Source organism: Eulemur rufifrons, chromosome 5 (assembly GCF_041146395.1).
Source record: "Eulemur rufifrons isolate Redbay chromosome 5, OSU_ERuf_1, whole genome shotgun sequence".
Lineage (NCBI taxonomy): Eukaryota > Metazoa > Chordata > Mammalia > Primates > Lemuridae > Eulemur > Eulemur rufifrons.
In genome coordinates, this window is record NC_090987.1 from 52,723,479 (window position 1) to 52,746,386 (window position 22,908).

Consider the following 22,908-nt stretch of genomic DNA (forward strand, 5'->3'; position numbering starts at 1 on the left):
GTGACCGAGAGAGACTCTGTCTCAAATAAAAAAACAAAACAACAACAAAAAACCAGTACGGAAGTCTGCTCAAAAATAGTTAGAAAAAGGAAGATGCATTTCCCCAAAAGAAAAGTATCTCTCTGATCGTGGATAAGCCAGCATTACTTACGATAAAGTCTATAATGGAGAATGAGGGATAAAGGAAAAGAATGCTAGGATTTAGGAAGGTACATTTTCCACTATATCCCTGATTTAAAATGCTATTTCTGAGCAATCCTCCCTGTACTAGATTAAAAATTTTTTTTTTTTTTTTTTTTTTTTGAGACAGAGTCTCACTCTGTTGCCCAGGCTAGAGTGAGTGCCGTGGCATCAGCCTAGCTCACAGCAACCTCAAACTCCTGGGCTCAAGCGATCCTCCTGTCTCAGCCTCCCGAGTAGCTGGGACTACAGGCATGCACCACCATGCCCGGCTAATTTTTTCTATATATATTTTTAGCTGTCCATATAATTTCTTTCTATTTTTAGTAGAGATGGGGTCTCGCTCTTGCTCAGGCTGGTCTCGAACTCCTGAGCTCAAACGATCCGCCCACCTCGGCCTCCCAGAGTGCTAGGATTACAGGCGTGAGCCACCACGCCTGGCCTAAAAATTTTTTAACCTATAAAATACTTAAATATTTTTATGAAAGATTGGCAAATTCCACATGGAAATATATCCTACTCAAAAGTACAAATATTTTATTCTTTTATAAAAGACCACTTACTGTCTTTACTCGTCTCAATGGAATCAAGACATTCACATGTTCGCCTTTCACAAGTTGGTGACCAAAGAATATCACTGGAATTAATCTCTTTGTCATAAATAGGCTTCAAAGATGCTATGTCCACATTTTTTTGAATGGACACTGTAGGAGTCTCAGTGTCTAAACATCCATTCTCATGCAAAACTGCTTCTGAATCTGATGCTAAATGCTTACTTAGATGAGGAGACCCTGCCCCTTGTTTTATGGGGTAAGTTAGGTCAAAACCACCTTTATTGACATTCGTGTCATGAAAATGAACAGGGTTAAGTTTCCCATTGGTAGTGCTGAGAATCTTTACAAAAACACCTTCTCTTGCACTTTCCTTTAAAAAAAGAAAAGAAAAATCAGTAACAAAGCAACAGTAAGTTTTGTTTTTCATAATTCATTCTAAAATTTATAAGAAAAATTATATGGTTGATATAAAATTGTTTATCATATTATAGAACAGAATATATAGTATTCACTGTATTTTAGATTGTGTATGAACCAATGATAAGCAATTTACCAAAACCAAGCTTTATGATGTGGTCATGGGAGACACATACATCATAGATTAAGATACCAAAGTGGATCCTATGTGTCCATTATATTACAGGGTGACAGTAATGTCAGTTTAACTTTAATAATTACCAGTAAAAGTATCTACACGGGTGGTAAGCCCATTAGTGTGACCAGCCTCTTAAAATTAATATGGGTAAAAACCCTTAAAAACACAGATATTATCTTTTAATAAGAGTAAAATAGCAGACACTATAAACACCCTTGAGGAATCCAGTTACAACTGCATTGGTCTTGGCAAATTAAAGCAGTGTCTCAAAACTATGTTCTCCAACACACTTTTCTTCCCAAAATAACAACTGCTAAAAAGGGGCTCCAGCGCCTGCAATACTGTTTTCAGGCATCGCTACCACCATGATCTCAGGTGCCAATAAAACCTATTAACAGCAGTCTTTTCTGTTATAATAAGATGAACAATAAGAAAAACAACCTGACAGGCAAAGATTTTTAAAGTTAAAATATTAAAAGGCAGTAATTCTAATTAATGGAAAAGATGCTAACTTTGTAAAAAAAAAAAAACATAGGTTCAAGGCCGGGCGTGGTGGCTCACGCCTATAATCCTAGCACTCTGGGAGGCCGAGGTGGGAGGATTACTTGAGCTCAGGAGTTCGAGACCAGTCTGAGGACGAGTGACAACTCCATCTCTGCTAAATAAAGAAAACATTAGCTGGGTATGGTGGTGTACACCTGTAGTCCCAGCTACTCAGGAGCCTGAGGCAGGAGGATCACTTGAGCTCAGGAGTTTGAGGTTACAGTGAGATATGATGACACCACTGCACTCTAGCTGGGGTGACTGACAGAGTGAGACTCTGTCTCAAAAAAAAAAAAAACCAAAATCATTTAATGTAACCCATTACATCAACAAGCTAAAGAGGAAAAAACATGATCATATGAATAGATGCAAAACAAAATACGACATAATCCAACATCCATTCGTGATAACACCTCTCAGTACACTAGGAACGGAGGGACACTTTCTCAACTTGATAAAGAGTAACCTACAGTTGACATCACACTTATGGTGAGAAACTAGAAGCTTTCCCACTAAGATCAGGAATAAGGATTGTCATCCAAAATATACAAAGACTTCTTAAAACTAAACAATAAGAACAAAAACAAGATGATTTTTAAAATGGGCCAAAGACCTTAACAGACACCTCACAAAGAAGATATACAGATCCACCAACCCACTTATGGGTATATATCCACAGGAATTGAAGTCAATATGCTGAAGGGATATCTGCACTCCCATGTACACTGTAGCACCACTCACAACAGCCAAGATATGGAATCAACCCAACTGTCCATCAAAGGATGAATAGATAAAGAAAATGTGGCATACACATATATACAACAGAATACCCTTTGGCTTTAAAAAAAGAAGGAAATTCTGCCATTTGCAACAATGTGGATGATCCTGGAAGACATTACAGTAAGTGAAATGAGCCAGGCACAGAAAGACAAATACCACATGATCTCACTTATAAGTGGAATCCAAAAAAGTCAAACTCAGAAGTAGAGAGTAGAATGATGGTTACTAGAGGCTGGGGCTGGAGAATTATCGGTCAACAGGTACAAAGTTTCAGTTGAACAGGAGAAATAAGTTTTGAGATCTATTATGTAACAGGGCAACGGAAGTCAATAAGAATGTATTATTATTCTCTTAGTTCAAAACAACTAAGAGAATAAATTTCCAATGTCTCACCACTACAAGGGATAAGTGAGGTGATGGATGTATTAACTTCATTTAATCACATCACACTGAATACATATATTGAATAATCATGCAGTATGCCATAAAGATACATACCTATGAGTTGTCAATCAAAAATATTTTAAAAACTTCTAAAATACAAAATGTATTTTCAAAGAAAGAAGATATACAGGTGGCAAACAAGACTATGAAAAGATACTCCACATATTATCAAGGAAATGCAAATTAAAACAATAATAAGATATCATTACACACCAATCAGAATGGCCAAAACGCAGAACACCAACAACACCAAATTGTGGCAAGGTTGTGGGGCAACAGGAATTCTAACTCATTGCTGGTGGGAATGCAAAATGGTATAGCCACCTTGGAAGACAGTTTGCCAGTTTCTTACAAAACTAAAACATAGTTTAATGGTAAAACATACTTTTACCATAAAATTCAACAATCATGTTCCTTGGTATTTACCTAAAGGAGTTGAAAACTAATGTCCACATAAGAAGCTTTTTTCATAATTGCCAAACCTGGAAGTAACTAAGATGTCCTTCAAGAGGTGAACAGATAAACTGTGGTACATCTAGACAATGGTCTAGTACTCAATGCTAAAAAGAAATGAGCTATCAAGCCATGAAAAGATGTGGAGGAAACCTAAATCCATATTACTAAGTGAAAGAAGCCAATCTGAAAAGATGACATACTCTATGATTCCAACCATATGACATTCTAGAAAAAGCAAAATTATGGAGACAATAAAATGAATGAGGGGGAGGGCAGAAAATGGAGATACATTGGCCAAAGGGTACAAAGTTTTAGTTAGACAGGAAGAATATGCTTCTGAAGTCTTGCACAGCATGGTCACTATGGTTAATAATAATGTATATTTCAACATTGCTAAAGACTACATTTTAAATGTTTCACCACAAAAAAATAAGTATGTGATGTGATGAACATGTTAATAAGCTTGCTTTATTCACTCTATAAAGTATACATATATCAAAATATCACATCGTACCCCATAAATATATAGAATTATTTTGTTAATTAAAAATGAAACTTAAAAAAGTAAAAAAGACCATTAAAAAAAAAAAAAGATCAGCAGTTGCCAGGGCATCAGGATGTGGGGCCTGGGAGGGATGACTATGGAGCAAAGACAGTCTTTTCAACAAATGGTGCTGGAACAACTGGATATCCACATGTAAAAAAATTAGTCTTAGGACACTGGAAAAACGCTAGTGGGTACATGTCATTTACATTTGTCCAAAACCACAGAATGTACACACCAAGAGAGAACCCTGATGTGAACTGTGGTAATAATGATGTGTCAGTGAGGATGCTGATACTCGGGGAGGCTATGCATGCGTAGGGGCACAGGATATATGAGCTATCTCTGAATTCTTTTCTCAATTTTGCTGTGAACCTAAAATAAATGAAGTCTGTTAAAAAAAAAAAAAAAAAAAAAAAGAATGTAGTTGCTCTAACAATTTTTAAATCTAAACACAAAATAAGGCTTTATTTATACTTAGTGTAACTCTCTCAATAAAATTTAGGAGTTAGGAAATTTGAAGGGAAGGAAAAAAAATAAAAGCAATCTGAAGTTCTCCTAGGAAGTGGCATTTCGAGAGGAGATGATGAAAGTATTTGAAAGATCTCAGCTTACTGGAGTCTGAGGGAGACAAACAGGCAACAATGTTCCCTGGTGAAAATATGGTGGCATTATCTCAAATATAAGGTGAGAAATTTGTGTCTGATAGGGAATGAGGGAAAAGAAAGGATGCCCTCAAAAGAATAGAACAATAGCATACAACAGAGAATCTATTCACTGATTTTGAAGATTTGCCATTATTGTATGTATCACAAAGAAATAAAAAATTCATACATTTAGTAACTGAAAGACATACTGATTTCAGAAGTGTTGAAATATGCAAAAATGCATACCTTAGAATTGATGAAAAGTGATAACAGAACTTCCAAATAAACAAAGAAGAAAAACCAGAGGAGAGAGAAAGGCAGGAGCATGGATGTACCTAATTATAGACTCTCAAATGCAGCAAAAACTGACAGAATTAAAGGGAGAAATAGGCAGTTCTCTAATACTAGTTGGAAACTTCAATACCCTACTTTCAATAATGGACAGAACAACCAGTCAGAAGGTAACTATGGAAACAGAGGACTTAAATGACACAATAAATCAACTAGACCTAACAGACACATACAGAACACCACCAACAACAGCGTACACATGTTTCTCAAAAACACACAGATCATTCTTTGGGATATTCCATATCGTAGGCCACAAAACAAGTCTCAATAAATATTAAAAGGTATACAAAGATATACAAAGATATCCAACCACAACAGAATGAAGCTAATCAATGTAAGTAGAAAACCTACAAATACATGCAAATTAAACAACACAATCTTAAACAGGTCAAAGATAAATCAGAAGAAAAATCAGAAAATACCTAAAAGAGATAAAATGAAAATTTTTAAAAAATATCAAAACTTTTGGGATGCAGTAAAAGTAGTACCCAGGGGAAATTTTTTTTTTTTTTTTGGAGACAGGGTCTCACTCTAGGACCAGATGGATGAATTTTACCAAACATTTAAAGAATTAAAACCAACTCTTCTCAAACTATTCCAATACACTGAAGAGGAGAAAACACCACCCAACTCACCATATGATGCCACAATTACTGATACCAAAGCCAGACAAAGACATCCCAAGTAAAGAAAATTACAGAGCAATATCCCTTATGCATGTTAAAAGGATTATCCACTATAACCAAGTGGGATGTATTCCAGGAATGTAAGAATGGTTTAACATAAGAAAGTCAATCAAGGCCAGCCACGGTGGCTTATGTCTATAATCCTAGCACTCTGGGAGGCCAAGGCGGGAGGATTGCTTGAGCTCAGGAGTTCGAGACCAGCCTGAGCAAGAGCAAGACCCCGTTGCTACTAAAAAAAAACAAAATAAAAAATTAGCTAGGCGCTATGGTGTGCGCTTGTAGTCCCAGCTGCTTGGGAGACTGAGGCAGGAGGATAGCTCAAGTCCAGGAGTTTGAAGTTGCTGTGAGATATGATGATGCCACTGCACTGTAGCCCTGGCAACAGAGCAACACTCTGTGTCCATCAATGTAATATATGACATTAATAAAACCACAGAACATCTTGATATAAAAAAGGCATTTTACAAAATCCAATACATTTTCATTAAAATAAACTCTTAGAAAACTAAAAATAGAAGGAAAAGTTCTCAACATGATAGAAGTTTCTTTACTGTTGTTGTTGTTTAAACCCACAGCTAACATCATACTTCATGGTAAAGGCTGAAAGCTTTCCTCATAAGATCAGGAACAAGGCAAGGATGACTACTTAAACTGCTGCTACCGAACATTGTGCTGGAAATTCTAGTCAGAGCAATTAGAATAAAAAGAAACAAAGGGCATGCAAAGATGTAAAAGTATTTCAGATTGCATGATCCTATGTACATAAAATCCCAAAGAATCCACAAGAAAGCTACTAGAGCTAATAAAGAAATTCAGCAAATGAAGGATACAAGATCAACACACAAAAAGCAGTTGTTTCTAAGCACCAGCAACAAATAATCCAAAGTGGAAATTAAGAAAGCAATTCCACTTACAATAGTATCTAAAAGAATAATGTACTTGGGAATAAATCTAATCATGGAGGTGAAAGACATGCTGAAAACTACAAAACATTGTTGAAGAAGACCTAAATAAATGAAAAGACATCCTGTGTTCATGAATACATAAACTTAACATTATTAAGATATCACTACTACCCAAAACAACCTGTAGATTCAACACAATCCCTCTCAAAATTTCAACAACCTTTTCCAAAGAAATGGAAATTTATATGGAATTGCAAGGGGCCCTGAATAGTCAAAACAATATTGAAAAAGAAGAATGAACTTGTAGGAATAACACCTCCCAACTTCAAAATTTATTACAAAGCTACGGCAATTAAAACTGTAGTACTGAAATAAAGACAGACAAATAGACCAATGAGATAGAATAAAGAACACAGAAATTAAACCCGCAAATATACAGTAAACTGATTTTCCACAATAGTGCAAAGATCATTCAATGGAGTAAAAACAGTCTTTTTAATAAATGGTGCTGAGAAAACTGAATATCTACATGTGAAAGAATGAAGTTAGTTGGACTCTTACCTAACACCATATATAAAAATTAACTCAAAATGGACCAATGATCTAAACATAAGAGCTAAAACTATAAGACTCTTAGAAGAAAACGGGAAAATCTCTATGACATTGAATTTAACAACAATTTTATGGATGTGACACCAAAACCACTGGTAGAAAAATAAAAACAGATTACACTGTCATAATTAAAAACTTTTGTGCATGAAAGAATACTAACAAGAAAGTAAAAGACAACCTACAGAATGGGAGAAGTATTTGTAAATCATGTCTCTGATAAGAGTTAATCTGCAGATGACATAAAGAACTCCTACAACTCAACAACAAAAACACAAACAACCCAATTAAAAAGTGGGCTAAAGACTTTACCCTGTGAAAGACATACAAATGGCCAATAAGCACATGAAAAGATGTTCAACATCACTAATCATTAGGGAAATGCAAATCAAAACCACAATGAGATACCACTTCACACCCATTAGGATTACTATAATCAAAAAGAGAGGAAAATAAGGAGTGTTGGCTAGGATATAGAGAAATTGCAACCCTGGTATATTGCTGGTAGAATGTAAACTGGTGCAGCTACTATGAAAACCAGTATGGCAGTTCCCCAAACATTAAACACAGAACTACCACATGACCCAGTAATTTCATTCTTAGGTAAATACCCAAAAGAAATGAAAGCAGGGACTCGAACAGGTATGTGTACACCAATGTTCATAGCACTATTATTCTCAATAGCCAAAAGTCAGAAACACTCAAGTGTCCACTGGATAAAAAGATAAATAAAATGTGGCAAATACTATGGGATATTATTCAGCCATAAAAAAGAATGAAATTTTGATATATGCTACAACATACACAGACCTTGAAAATATTATGCTTAATGAACTAAACCAAGCATAGAAGGCCAAGTATTGTATGATTCCACTTACATGAGGTACCTAGAGTAGTCAAATTCACAGAAACAGAAAATAGAATAGTGGTTGCCATGGGTTAATGGACAATTGTTGTTTAATGGGTACAGAGTTTCAGTTCTGTAAGCTGAAAGGACTTTGGAGATTGGTTGCACAATGTACATGTATTTAACTTTACTAACTGTACAGTTAAAATTGTTAAGATGGTAAATTTGATGTTATATATATTTTATCAGAATTTTAAATTAAAATTAAAAATATATTTAATATGTGAAAAATAGACATGCACAGAATAAAGCAAAAATTATTTTAATAAATACTGGACAAGTGGGCAGTGAGAAAAAATTAATCCAGATGCAAAACTCACACCAAAATTATTACGTAATAGTATTAGAAGAAAATGGTGGCTGGTGGGAAAACCAGGGATGGTCCTGGAGCAGAGAACAATGATGGATTCTAATAGGTGAAAAATGTTTATGTAACAATAGGTAATAAAAGATAAATGTAATAAAGAATAAAACACAATGCGAGAATTCTGAGAGACTAAAATCTTACGATTCAGCTATTAAAGAACTCACACAAATATTAAATTGATAACTAACAACATTCCCTTCATAAATTTTTGAGTTTTTTCCTTTTTAGGTATGGATAGCTTTCACCACCAGATGGCATCCATACACCTGCAAATCCACCCCCCATCCCCAGTTTACACTTTAGTGGGGGAAAAAATCTCTATTTCTTATATACAGCAATATTCTAACAATAAATAAATAAATTTGCTTAAGATGGTAGCTGGTGTTTCTGAGTTCTGTAGATGTCATTCAATAAGAAAAGTGGGCTACTGATCTTGCCAAATCAAGGACACAATATTGTTACTTCAGGAACACAAACTGCATGATCTCAAAATAGGGGAAAAATAATCGACATTTCATGTAATAATGTATTATAAGGCTGACCTACAAGTAGGGATTTTTTGCTCCATGCAAACAATAAACCTTTGATGAATGTGTTCACCCCACATCCTGTCCTGGTCCTCGGCTGCAAGAGGCCAGCCTGAGCCCAGTCTCCAAACTCGCTGCCTTTGGGCATGGCTTCTGAGGGGATCCAGCATCAGAGGCCTAGAGACTCCGAAAGAACCTGGTCTAATTTCACATATTAAATATATTTGTAATTTTAATTTAAAATTCTGACAAAATATATATAATATCAAAACATATATATGCCTGCAAAAAAAAATATATATATATATACATATATATATGTAACATGGTAACATCTTAACCATTTTAACTGTACAGTTAGTAAAGTTAAATACATGTATACTGTGCAAACCAATCTCCAAACTCCTTTCAGCTTACAGAACTGAAGCTCTGTACCCATTAAACAACAACTGTCCATTAACCCATGGCAACCACTATTCTATGGGCTAAATAAATATTTTCTTAGAAAACGGACTAGAAATGGATCATCAGAAATTATCATTTACTTACAAAGGAAGAATTCCAATCTTCAAAAACTTTTAGAACATAACTCAATCAGAACCTTGGGACTTCTTTCAGTAGGTGCTATGAGATTCAATAAGCAGGACTCTGCTTTACTTTAAGTAATCTAAGTATTTCTTTTATTTTCCCACTATGTTTCATGAAGGAAGATTAACTGTGTATGACCTATACCACCCAGCATCACGCCTATCACCAAGAGGGTCCCTGATAGTTGTCGTTGAAATGACCTGACCAAGATTCCCTAGAAATTTGTAAGTAATGAACCATATTAAAATTTGTTTGAAATGACATATAGTCACTAATTAGTAAAATGATCACTGCACTGTAACAGAACAAGATCCTTGGCCCAAATTTAAATGGCCAGAGATTGACATGTTTATAAAACTTATCAGCTATCACATTTTAACAAAAATCAAGACAACTAACAGATGCCATCTCTTTCTTACTTCCTAATTTGCTACCACTAATTGCTGAGAACTGGAAATCCATTAACTAAATACACTAAAATTATATAACTGCATCATGAACTACACATACGCACCAATGATTACGCATAATAACATCATAATAATAACACAACACAGTCCTAGGAGGAAAAATACATGGACTCCGGAGCATCTGTTCTGGTTATCTGAGAGAAGAGGCTTTGTACTTTATTTGTATGTAACTGGTTCCTCTGAGGAGTTGCAAATTCCTGAAGCTACTGAATAGGCAACTTCTGCATATTTCTGTATATAATAAAGTACTATACTGTAGAATACAATTATTGTCATAGGAGTTCAAACAGATTAATGTAGGCTAGAGTTATTAAAAAGTAACTAGGAGCACTCTGAGAGGCCGAGGCAGGAGGATCGTTTGAGCTCAGGAGTTCAAGACCAGCCTGAGCAAGAGTGAGACCCCCGTCTCTACTAAAAGTAGAAAGAAATTATAGGGACATCTAAAAATATATACATAAAAACTTAGCCGGGCATGGTGGCACATGCCTGTAGTCCCAACTACTCGGGAGGCTGAGACAGGAGGATTGCTTGAGCCCAGGAGTTTGAGGTTGCTGTGAGCTAGGCTGACGCCACGACACTCTAGCCTGGGCAACAGAGTGAGACTCTGTCTCAAAAAAAAAAAAAAAAAAAGTAACTAGGGACTTGACCTGAGGCTGGAAAGACGATCATAAATTTGGATTAGGGAAGACAAGGAGAAAAAAGTAAAATGCAAAAGAGAGAGATAACATGAAGCCAGACTCTACTATTAATAATTAAGAACTATTAATTTGAAACACAGGAACATAGAGAATATCATATACAAAAAAACCACTGTAACAAGATTAATCTGGTGGTGAAAAACATGACAGAGTAGTAAAAATACTGTAGATGGGACAAAAAGTCAGACATGGTTAATAACACCTTGAACTTGAATAGGTGTAATTAAACAAGAAAGAACAAATCTAACACACAGGCCTGAAGACATACTGACAGGATTTAGGTCTTCTGAATTTCATCTCCCTTAAAATGACAATCCCATCTCTCCTGCTGCTTTAATACACACAAGAGATTATTGTAAGAATAAAATGACTTTTTTTATATTAATATATGAGCATACACACTACTTCTAAATATTTATAGTTAAAACCACTCTACAATCCCCATCATAATTTACTAAAAAGGGGTTGAAGAATAGTGAGAGTCAGAAATGACTACCAAGTTTCAAGCGTAGGAGAAATGGGGTGTCATCAACAAACAGAAAAAACTCAAATAATGAAAAATAAATACGTTTGAGCAAGGTAAAAGATGATCAGATGGCTTTTTTATTTAATGATTGGACATTAAAGAACTTTTCAAATAATTTAAATGTAAGTTATTAAATATTCAAATGTAAGAAAATGTATACACAATTGTATACTAATATGATCTTAGCGATATCAAAGATACAAACATACAAGGAAACATTATCAGTAATGATTTTTGTACTTTTTCTATATCTTTCAGAAGTCAGCAATAATTGTTTCACTGAAAAAAACTGATATCATACAAACAAAAAAAAAAAACTCCTTATTTTTTTTCATAGAAAATTTTAAGAAAATACATACAAACTTACTCTGCTAAGATCTGGAACAATACCCTTCAAATTTTCTACCCTTTCTTTCTCAGTTCTCCAAGTGCTAGAGGAAAATGGTAAGACACCATCTATATGCCTTCTACTATCTCCAGTCCCTATAGAATTATCTGAAAAATAAAGAAAAAAAGATAATGAAGCAATGTCAAAGTCTGAGCAATCTAATGTAATAACTGCTTCTTGATAGTGAAATCATTTTATATAAACCTAAAATAAACATAAAATAGGTCATAAAATAAACTATTTTATGACAAATTCAGCAATTTGCTTATGAGAAAATAAGCAACAGTAAGAGGCAATAATAAACATGACAAACTGCTATCACACAGAGAGAATTCACAGGGCTAGGTATGGTGGCTCATGCCTGTAATCTTAGCATGTTGGGAGGCCTAGGCAGAAGGATTGCTTAAGGCCAGGAGTTTGAAACATCCCAGGCAACATAGCGAGACCCCGTCTCTACAAAAACTTTTTAAAAAATTAATCAGGCATGGTGGTGCATGTCTGCAGTCCTAGCTACTTGGAAGTTGAGATGGAAGAATTGCTTGAGCCCAGGAGGTCGAGGTAGCAGTGAGCCGTGATCACACTGCTGCACTCCAGAGCGAGAGCCTTTCTCTAAAAAAACAATTAAAACAAATAAAATATACTTGATCTTAGCCAAAAGGCTGAGAAGCAATAAAATAAATAAGTGGAATCCAAGAGAATTCATATCTAATTCTTTTTTTTTTTTTGAGACAGAGTCTCGCTCTGTTGCCTGGGCTAGAGTGCCATGGTGTCAGCCTAGCTCACAGCAACCTCAAACTCCTGGGCTCAAGCGATCCTTCTGCCTCAGCCTCCCCAGTAGCTGGGACTACAGGCATGCACCACCAGGTCCGGCTAATTTTTTTTCTATATATATTTTTTAGCTGTCCAAATCATTTCTTTCTATTTTTAGTAGAGACTAAAGGGGTCTCGCTCTTGCTCAGGCTGGTCTCAAATTCCTGACCTCGAGCGATCCTCCCGCCTTGGCCTCCCAGAGTGGTAGGATTACAGGCAAAAACCACCGCACCCGGCCATATCTAATTCTTAATGTTTGAAGATAATATAATCATTCATAATATTTAATCTAAGAAATTAATAGTACAGTATATTTCCAATAACATCAATTTACTCAGATATTATTAAAAACTCTTTAGAAAAATTTTAGACCATAAAGACTTGAGGGCAGAAAAAGGTTAATATGCTAAATAATACTAAAGAAATAATTTTTTTTAAAAAAGGTAAAGTCAATCATAGAATTTAAAAACAAGGGAATATTTCAATACTTACCAGCCCCAGGTAGACAGACAACTTGGCCTTCCTCAGACTCCTTGTGAGTCGTTTCAGAAGTTCCCGAAGAGTGTGAGCCACGGGAAATCAGACAGCTGTTATTTTCTGACTGAAATTGACAGTTTAAGCTACTATTTTCATCTGCCTGTTGAAAGAATACCTTAGCTATATTAATCTTTAAAATTAAACTTAAACATTCTGAGGGGGAAAACAAGGGGAGCAAGACAATGCCTGCTTTACTGAAGGATGCCAGGTAATAAATGTCAAAGGAATTAGAAAAATCACCATCATGACCACTAGTGTAATAGTTATTTCCAGGAGGCTTTAGCAGTGATACTAAATCCAGTTCATGAAGGGTTCTTGGGGAGTAAAATGTTCACATGACTTTGATGTCTCATCCCACAGATAACTTATTAATAACAAAGGGGGAAAGGTATATTCACAAGGAGACATCTGGTCACCACTACGTTAATCAAAATCATCAAACACAGCATCATCAATAGTGGACAGACTTAAACGTCTGATGTGAGGCAATGAGAAATATACAACATCACCTATGTTTAATCTGAATCCAGTCATGAGAAAATTGTTTAATCTGAATTCTTGTCAAAATGTTTAATCTAGTCAGGAGAAAAAAAGCAATTAGATATATCTAGATTATAGGTCACTCTACAAAACAGAGAGCTTAGACTTTATAAATTTTTTTTTTAAGAGACAGGGTCTCACACTGATGCCTAGGCTGGAGTACAGCAGCATCATCATAGTTCACTGTAACCTTGAACTCCTGGGCTCACATATCCTCCCGCCTCAGCCTTCCAAGAAGCTGGGACTACAGACTTGGGCCACCACACCCAGCCTACAAAATGTTTCATGTCATGAAAGAACCACTCCACATTAAAAGAGAATAAAGAGATATGATAACCAAACACAAGTATAATCCTTGACTAAATTCTAGATCAAAAATACTAAAAATAAAGAACATTTTGGGGACAATTGGGTAAATGTGACTATGGATCATACATAAATTTAAATTACTGTATCAAGATAGATAATAGAACTGTGATTATGTTGGAAAATGTACATATTCACAAGACATAAATGCTGAAGTATTGGGATGAAATGTCATACTATCTGCAACTTATTTTCAAATGATTCAGGGAAGAAGGTATGTATGAAGAGAGAAAGAAAATGCAAAGGAGGCAAAATTAGCAACTTATTAATCTAGATGAAGAGTATGTAGATGTCCATTGAATTATTCTTCTAATTTTCTGTAGGTGAGAGAAAGGTAAGGAAAAGAAGGTAGGAAAGGGTGGGCATAGCTCATCAATTCATACCTGGGAGAAACAGTCCAAAGGAAACCAAAGCTTAAATTTAATATTAACATCCAATGAGATCAATAGTAATTTTCTAATGTCAAATTTCTGAAAAACCATAAAGACTGCAACATACCTGAGTGAGATCACTGATAGGTAATTTAAAATCTTTTTCTGGAGGTTCTTGTCCTTCTAGGTCTTCATATATCATTCCCGGCATTGCCAGTTGTTCAAAATAAGCTACCAAATGATCGTCATAAAACATTTCATCATCAATATCATCATCATCTATTGGGAAAATGGAGAAAAAATAGAACAGGCTTTAAAGTACTGACTAACCAATAAATATTGTTTTTAGAGGTGGGGTCTCACTATGTTGCCCAGGCTGGCCTCAAACTCCTAAGCTCAAGCAATCCTCCCACTCCTGCCTCCCAAGTAGCTAGAACTACAGGCACATACTACTGCGCCTGGCTAATTTTTAATCAAAAAGGCCAACAAAACACAAATGAGTCAAAATATGATTTTGTTTTTATATTTGACATGAGAAAACTATTGTAATGTATCAATTATAAGTCATTATAAACATTTTAATACTAGCTAAATATTTAACCTCTTTGAGGGGACAGGACAGAAACACCTGTCTTATATCAAAAGTCAGGATAAATGTGGCATTGCATATCAATGGGTAAAGAGCAGACTATTCAGAAAATGATGTGGCAAATGGTTAACTCCATCAAAAAAGAATAGATAAGCCTATCATAGAAGTCAAAAGGCAGAGAGAGAAGGAGGGACCTTGCAGAGGTTGTCAGTGTTACAACACCCAGCTTGGCTAAGATAAAACAAAACTCTCAATCATAGCAATGGTATTGTAAGTTGGCAGCGCCTTTTCAGAGGTTAATTTTGCAACATTAGGAGTCTTAACAACACTCATAACCTTTGACTTACCAATATCACCTCCAAGAATCTAGCTTACTAAAACAATCAGGCTGGGTGCCCTGGCTTACTGTAACCCTAGCACTCCAGATGGCTGAGGCAAGAGGATCACTTGAGGTCAGGAGTTCAAGACCAGCCTGAGCAAGAGTGAGATCCCCATCTCTACTAAAAATAGAAAAATTAGCTGGGCGTGCTGGCGCGTGCCTGTAGTCCCAACTACTGGGGAGGCTGAGGGAGGAGGATGGCTTTAGCCCAGGAGTTTGAAGTTCCAGTGAGCTATAATGACGCCACTGCACTCTAACCAGGGCGACAGGGAGAAATTCTGTCTCAAAAAAAAAAAAAAAAAAAAAAAAAAAATTAAAGATCTGTTAAATTCAGATCAATAACTCTATATTTACAATTCCATAATCCAAAAAAGTCTGAAAACTCCTTTGGCAACAGACCTATCTGGAATGGATGTGATGCTGTATATAGTTTCTATTTAAATCATCCAGGTAATCAGCCTGGCCTTCAAAGCCATTCATAATTTGGCCTCAGCCTACTTTCATGAGTTTATTTAACCAACGTAGCCACCTACAGGTGCTGTCAACCTGCAACACAAAACCGCTGGCTACTCCCCAAACCTGACATGCATGCCTCACAGCCCTTTGCTGGTTTTGCCTACATCCTGACGTGTACTCCTCCCATGTTTAAGGCCTAGCACAGGCCCCATGCTCTTTCCAGAAAGCGTCAGAGATGCCTTCCTCAATCATAACCAATTTATCAACTCCTCCACCAAGATTCTCAAGCACATTTTTATACTGTTGAGGTATACACTTCATACAATCTGAAGTTTGGCTATGCATCTCTTTTCTGCATTTAGTTAAGGTTTCTTAGAGAGCAGAGGCTAAATATTTCATTGTTCCTCCAATTTCTAATCGTAATGCTTTACACTGAGTAGCACCTTTAAGCGACTACTTTGGACCCTAATGATGTTAAACTGAGGGATAAGTATAATCATACAAGATTGATATACAGAAATAAAATTTAAAATCCCATCACTCAATAAAAGTGTCCGTTTGTATGCTGGCAGGTAGGAGGAAAGGGAGTGGCAAAAACCCAAAAACTTGGCATAATAACTACGGCAGCAAAGGAGGTGGCAGGGTAGGAACTAGGAAAACACACGTCTCTTCAGTACCAGAAGAATCTTCCAAGCTTGTCGGTAACATAAGTTTCTCATTTTCTAATAAGCTAGTGTGGCTTAAGTCACTGTTTGGAATCTCATCTTCAAAATGTTTTCCACCATCAAGTACAACGATCTATAAGAAATAAAATGGTAAGAGAAGCATACTCACAGCTTCGAAGAGCATAGTACATGGCTACAAAAAGGACCGAGTATTTTCTCAACCTCTCAGTATCTGCAAATCACATTTAGGCAATGAAGGGCTAGTTGTGTTCTACATGTATTAATAACTCTCTTCCCTGCCCCCATGACACTTCCCTCCACTGACCAACCCAATAAGACATCTTTAAAAATTTAAGGCTTCTCTCAAATTGTTTGCACGGATTTGGAGAACCTAGTAGTATAGAGTACTAATATTCACACAGCTGAACTTGAGCAACACAAGGCTTATCACAGAAAGTGAAGACAAGAGCAAAGTTGGACTCAGCAACGTTTACCTAAGTAACTTTTCATTACCATTACGTGGGAACAATCAATTTCTCTGCTCAACCCAGGGACCATGTAACTCTAAAGGGCACACAGCAATTTACAAGGGCACTCGAGGCCCAGAATGAAAATGCAACATTTCCCTCTATGTGCTGATTTTATTTCATAATAATTTAAACATATATTAAAATAATTAACACCACCTTAAGAATTAGATTGCAAAATGCACACTACTTTTAAAGATAAAAACATGGCATCTCAATGCAATTTTACACTTACAGAAGACAGTGCTGAGGTATTCCCATAAATATCTAAGGCACCAAGGGCTACTTGTGATTTATTGTTATTTAAACTAGACATTCCCCTAGAATATGGCAAATGTTAACACTTATGCAACATAAACTGTGTTCTGCAATTTTTCACAATAAAAAATTGTGAAAAAATCTGTATGGGAAAGAACAATGTGTAAAATGTCTCTGCCTTTTGGGTCAGTTCTGCTATTCAGAACCCCATGTGCTCCGCCATGCCCCTTACACTTAGGCCAACGGAACTGAAGAGACCCTGGAAAACGTCTCTACTCTGACAAAGCAGCATAGCTTTCACAGTTTGACAAAGAGACCTACAAAAACACATTTCCTTCACTGATGTGACTGCCAGGAGAGGCAAAGCTAAAAGAAAAGTCAAATGCAGGAGTAGCTCTCTCCAGTCTCTGTTTTCTAATATATTTATTTTCTGCTGCTCTCACTTCTTCCCCTTTTTAATCGAGCATCTCATGTTTCTACATTTGTTTTGCTACTTTCCAGTTTTACTGTCCCTTTCTTTTATTATTAAATAGCTCTAATACTTTTTGTAAGTCAATTCTTCACCTATATTAAGAAAATCAATTATTTTCCATAGGGAAAATTCATGTTCTATCTCTTTAGAAACAATTTTTTCTAAATGTTCTGAAAATATATCAGTGAAGTGTAACTTGTTGTAGAGTAAGAATTAAATTCAATGGTTAAGAAATCACACTTTCTGACGTAATTTCAACTTCACTACACCTAAACTTCTCTAAAATGCATTTCTCACCCTTGAAACTTACACACGGGGTAAGTGGACAGATCGTTTTCTGTAAAGGACCAGACAGTAAACATTTCAGGCTTTATGAGCCATACATCTCTGTCACTTCTCAACTCTGCCACTTGGCCCAAAATCAGCCATAAAGAAAACATAAACAACTGGGCATGGCTGTGTCCCAATAAAACTTTACAAAAAAAGGCAGCAGACTAGATTTGGACCAGAAGCTGTGGTTTGCCAATCCCTGGCATGGGGAATAACTTTTACTTTAGATCCTTCTGCAATTATTTTATAAAAATGATCTTAAAAATTCTTATAAGGTAATTATAAAACAAAAATTAAATCTCCTTTTTATAAGTTTTAACAGTATTTAGTTTATATTTTATAAGTAAGTCTCATAAATACGAGACTGCATGCCTGAAATCCAGATTTGGTATTTGTATTGGGCATAAACTATTTATCTGCTCAGTACCACTTCCTTTGAAGAGCCTCTTTTTACTTCATGTGGTCCAGTGGGGTTGCCGGTTGAACTCCTCCAGCTGTGCATGTACATGCATAAGCACACATACAGAAGTGGACATAGGATCAAGGCTCATCCCAACTCAGTCCTTGGCATGGTGACTTCTCTAGGGGAGGGCATTAGCGTTGTCTTTTTTCTCTTCTTTTTTTTTTGGAGACAGAGTCTTGCTCTGTCACCCTAGCTAGAGTGCAATGGCACCATCATGGCTCACTGCAACCTCAAACCCCTGGGCTCAAGCTATTCTCCTGCCTCAGCCTCCCGAGCAGCTGGGACTGCAGGCTTGCACCATCACGCCTAGCTAATTTTCTTGCTTTTAGTAGAGACGGGGTCTTGCTCTTGCTTAGGCTGGTCTTGAGCTCCTGAGCTCAGGCGATCCTCCTGCCCCTGCCTCCCAGAATGCTAGGATTACAGGTGTGAGCCACCATGCCTGGTCTTCTCTTCTTTTTTGATCATGAATGTTAACGGTGTAGGCTTGGGTTACCTACAAATGAAGACAGCTTACTATCATTTATCAAATTACTGAGTGACAACTACTTGCCAAGAACTGTTCCAAGTACTCAGGATACAATTAAAAAAAAAACAAAAAACAGAGCAATCCTTACCCTCATGGAGCTAATATTCTAAATGAGGCCAGTACAGAGTGAAGTAGAGCAAAGAGATGGAGACAGCTATGATGACAACATCAAGTCCAAGACTACACAGCCCAAGATGCCAGCACTACCACTGAACCTTCTGATTATTTGAGATAAACTCCCATTTTGCTAAAGCTAGGTAAGCTGGAGTTCTGCTATAAACAAGTAGAATACATCTAAGTAAATATTAACACCTATAATGTGAAATATGAACTTCTGCTCCCCTGTGATGCTCCAGAAATTACTAACGAATATATAAAAGTTTACCTTGTGTTGCTTATTATTCATCCACGATTGTAAACGATAATCAATAGGTGAGTCTGTTTAAGAAATTAAAAACAAAAACTGAGAGACAATGTTATTCCATCAACTAAATACCCAACAATATCTAAAAACAGCAAATGAACATTTTTATATTGAAATAGAATAGAAGCTAGCACTCTGGGAGGCCGAGGCGGGTGGATCACTCGAGGTCAGGAGTTCGAGACCAGCCTGAGCAAGAGCGAGACCCCGTCTCTACCAAAAATAGAAATTATCTGGCCAACTAAAATATATATATAGAAAAAATTAGCCGGGCGTGGTGGCACATGCCTGTAGTCCCAGCTACTCGGGGGCTGAGGCAGTTGGATCACCTGAGCCCAGAATAGAAAAGAATAGAAAGAAAGAAAGAAATAGAATAGAAGCACTTTTAAATGATGGTATAGGAATCCATCATGGCTGGGTTAAACTAAAAAATGTTATGCAGGGAATCCTAAAAAAAAGTATACACACGCCAAACAACTTGAATATGAATCTAATCAAGATTTTACAGCCACCTTCTGCTTTGTAGGGAATGTGGGAAAGGGAGAAATAAGAGAAATGATACCCTGAGTAAGGTTTGTAGTTACAAACCCAAATAATGGGACAAACTGCAGGGTGACTGCCCTCGCCTATTTCAACAAGGCACTGACATAAGAGATACAACAAAGCACCGCAACATAACATATCCTTCCTTAGACCCTAATTCTAGCAAATCATTATGTACTGGTGTACTACGAATTAAGTTTGTTAGCTACATTAATATCACCGTGGTTATGTAAGAAAATGTCCGTATTTTTAGAGAAGGATACTAAAATACGTACAAATAAAATGACATCTGGAATTTTTAAATATCAGAAAAAGTGATAATAAAAAGGTGAGATGAAGCAAGTATGACAAAATCTTATACTAACTAAAACTAAGGGATAGGTGTATGGGTTTTGTTAAAGCTGATATACATAATTTATATTCCATAAAACTCACCCTTTTAAAGCGTACAATTCAGTGGTTTTTAGTATGTTCACAAGGTTGTGCAGCCATCACTATCTTCACCATTCCAAAAAGAAACACTACACCCTTTAGCAATCACTCCTTACCTCCCCCTCCCCAGCTCCTGATGGCCACTAACCTACCTTCTATGGATTTGCCTAATCTATACCTACAGATTTGCCTATGGATAAATGGAATTACATACTTTGTCTTCTTTCACTTAGCATAATGTTTTCAAGGTTCATCTATATTACAGCACATATAGATACTTTGCTCCCTTTTATGGAAGAATAATACTCTATCATGTGGACATACCATATTTTATGCATTCAGTAGTTAATGGACATTTGAGTTGTTTCCACTTGCTGGCTATTGTAAATAATGCTGCTATGAACATTCATGTACAAATTTTTGTGTGGACATATGTTTTCCTTTCTCTTAGATGTACCATCTAGGAGTGAAATTGCTGGGTCATATGGTATCTTCATGTTAAATGTTTTGAGGAACATTGAGGAACAAACATTGTCAGATTGTTTTGAAAAGTGGTTGCGTCATTTTTACATTCTCATGAGCAATGTATGCAGGTTTCAATTTCTCCATATCCTCACCAACACTTATTATTCTCCATCTTTTTGATTATAGTTATCCTAATGGGTGTGAAGTGGTATGTCACTGCGGTTTTGAATTGCATTTCCCTGGTGACTAAAGATATTGATTTTTTTCAAGTGTTTATTGGACATTTGTATAACTTACACAGAGAAATGTCTGTTCAAATCCTTAGTCTACTCATTTGTCTTTTTAATGATGAGTTGTAAGAGTTCTTTATATATTCTGAATACTAGCACCTTTTCACCTATATAATTTACTAATATTTTCTCCCATTCTTTGGTTTGTTTTTTTACTTCTTGAAAAGTTTTTTTTTTCTTGCTTGTGAACATGGAAGTTAATGCTATTCTACTTCTGTATATATGACATTTTTCATCAAGAGAAACACAAATACCCCTTAAAACTTTTTTTAACTTAAACATATAAATGTGTATCATTCATTAATCTTATAACATAAAATCAAGCAAGGTCTTCTGAGTACTGAACTACAGTTTGGAGTTACACAGTATCACTGCTATAAAAGCCTACAGCAGTCAGTTTTCAATTTCCAGTTTTGATTCCTTTGAAGGAAGAAAGAGAATGTAAAGTATTAAAAGGAATCACAAAGCAGAAGTAGCCTGTAAATTTTTTATTTTAAACAATTTTCCCCACATTTTTGTAGTTTCTTCTCCACATCTAATATGCTAGCAATTTTTCAAATGACTAACCTTTGAGTATTTCCAAAGCATTCAACTTGGTTTTGATAGAAACAATTTTAGAATTTATAATTCACCAGTTATATAAAAATAAGTTTATAAACAAAAATGATTCTTGATAGGAAAAGTGAAAAGTGCACAAGAAATAGACTCTTTATCTGGAACATAGATGGGCTCTTTGTGCTGTGGCCATCAAATAGCATGATTTCCAAAGGAAAGGGGATTTCAGCTTAAATCAGTCAAGACAGTTAAGAGGAGAACAGTTAAACTGTGGTCTCCAACCCACAGGCCATGGACCAGTACCAGTCTGTGGCCTGTCAGGAACTGGGCCACACAGCAGGAGGTGAGCCAAGGGCTGGTTAGCCAGCAAAGCTTCATCTGTATTTACAGCTGTTCCCCATCGCTGGCATCACCGCCTGAGCTCTTCCTCCCCCAACCCCCATGGAAAAACTGTCTTCCATGAAACTAGCCCCTGATGCCAAAAAGACTGGGGACCACTGAGTTAAGAGACTTTTCCCCATAAAAGTACTGTAAATATGATATTAATAGGTACACATCAAACCAAAGTATTTTCAGTTTTCCATATAACACACACACAAAAATATAAAGTCCAAAAATGGGGAAATAAAACTTAAAATATATACATTACAAAATCATTTCTAATAGTACCTTGTACTTGTTCCAGTGGTGAAGTCCTATCAAAAAGATCTTGGTCTTGAAAGGATTTTGTAGGTTTAGCTTGCTCTTCCTCTGGTCTTGCTTTATCACTTTGAATAGCTGACTGCTTTATGAGAGCATTTGACAAATGCTGACTTTCCATGTAGTTCCTTTTCCTACAGATAGAACTTTTGTATTAGAGAATAATGATAAAATGTTCATTACTTTGGGTAAATCCATAAAATATCTATTAATCAGTTGTGTATTTCATCTCTCAAAAAGAAAAAAATGGATACAGTGAAAAGAAACATTTCTGGGTCTAGGCAGAAACTACAATTGGTAACACTATTGGGCATTCTGGGGACTGAATCAACATTTTGGGTCCAGTGATGTACAGTCTACCAAAATCAAAGAGAATATTCCTACTCTGCCTCTCAAATGATAAAAAGCTTTTTTTTTTCTTTTGCAAGTAAGTATCCCTGTAACTATCA

The 22,908-nt window shown here is 36.1% G+C and overlaps 1 protein-coding gene and 1 pseudogene across 1 annotated transcript in view; both read right to left on the reverse strand.

Annotated features, from left to right (window-relative positions):
- LOC138383493 (nucleoporin SEH1) overlaps positions 1-22,908 on the reverse strand; it is a 150,072-nt gene that overhangs the window by 77,186 nt on the left and 49,978 nt on the right. Inside the window, exons 12-18 of the mRNA XM_069468555.1 lie at positions 22,430-22,605; positions 19,440-19,492; positions 16,491-16,611; positions 14,517-14,668; positions 13,068-13,212; positions 11,745-11,872; positions 744-1,104 (exon numbers count right to left, since the gene is read on the reverse strand). Of these exons, the coding sequence (XP_069324656.1) occupies positions 744-1,104; positions 11,745-11,872; positions 13,068-13,212; positions 14,517-14,668; positions 16,491-16,611; positions 19,440-19,492; positions 22,430-22,605 (1,136 nt within the window). The remainder of the gene's footprint in view (positions 1-743; positions 1,105-11,744; positions 11,873-13,067; positions 13,213-14,516; positions 14,669-16,490; positions 16,612-19,439; positions 19,493-22,429; positions 22,606-22,908) is intronic.
- LOC138383572 (U2 spliceosomal RNA) lies at positions 12,313-12,436 on the reverse strand (annotated as a pseudogene).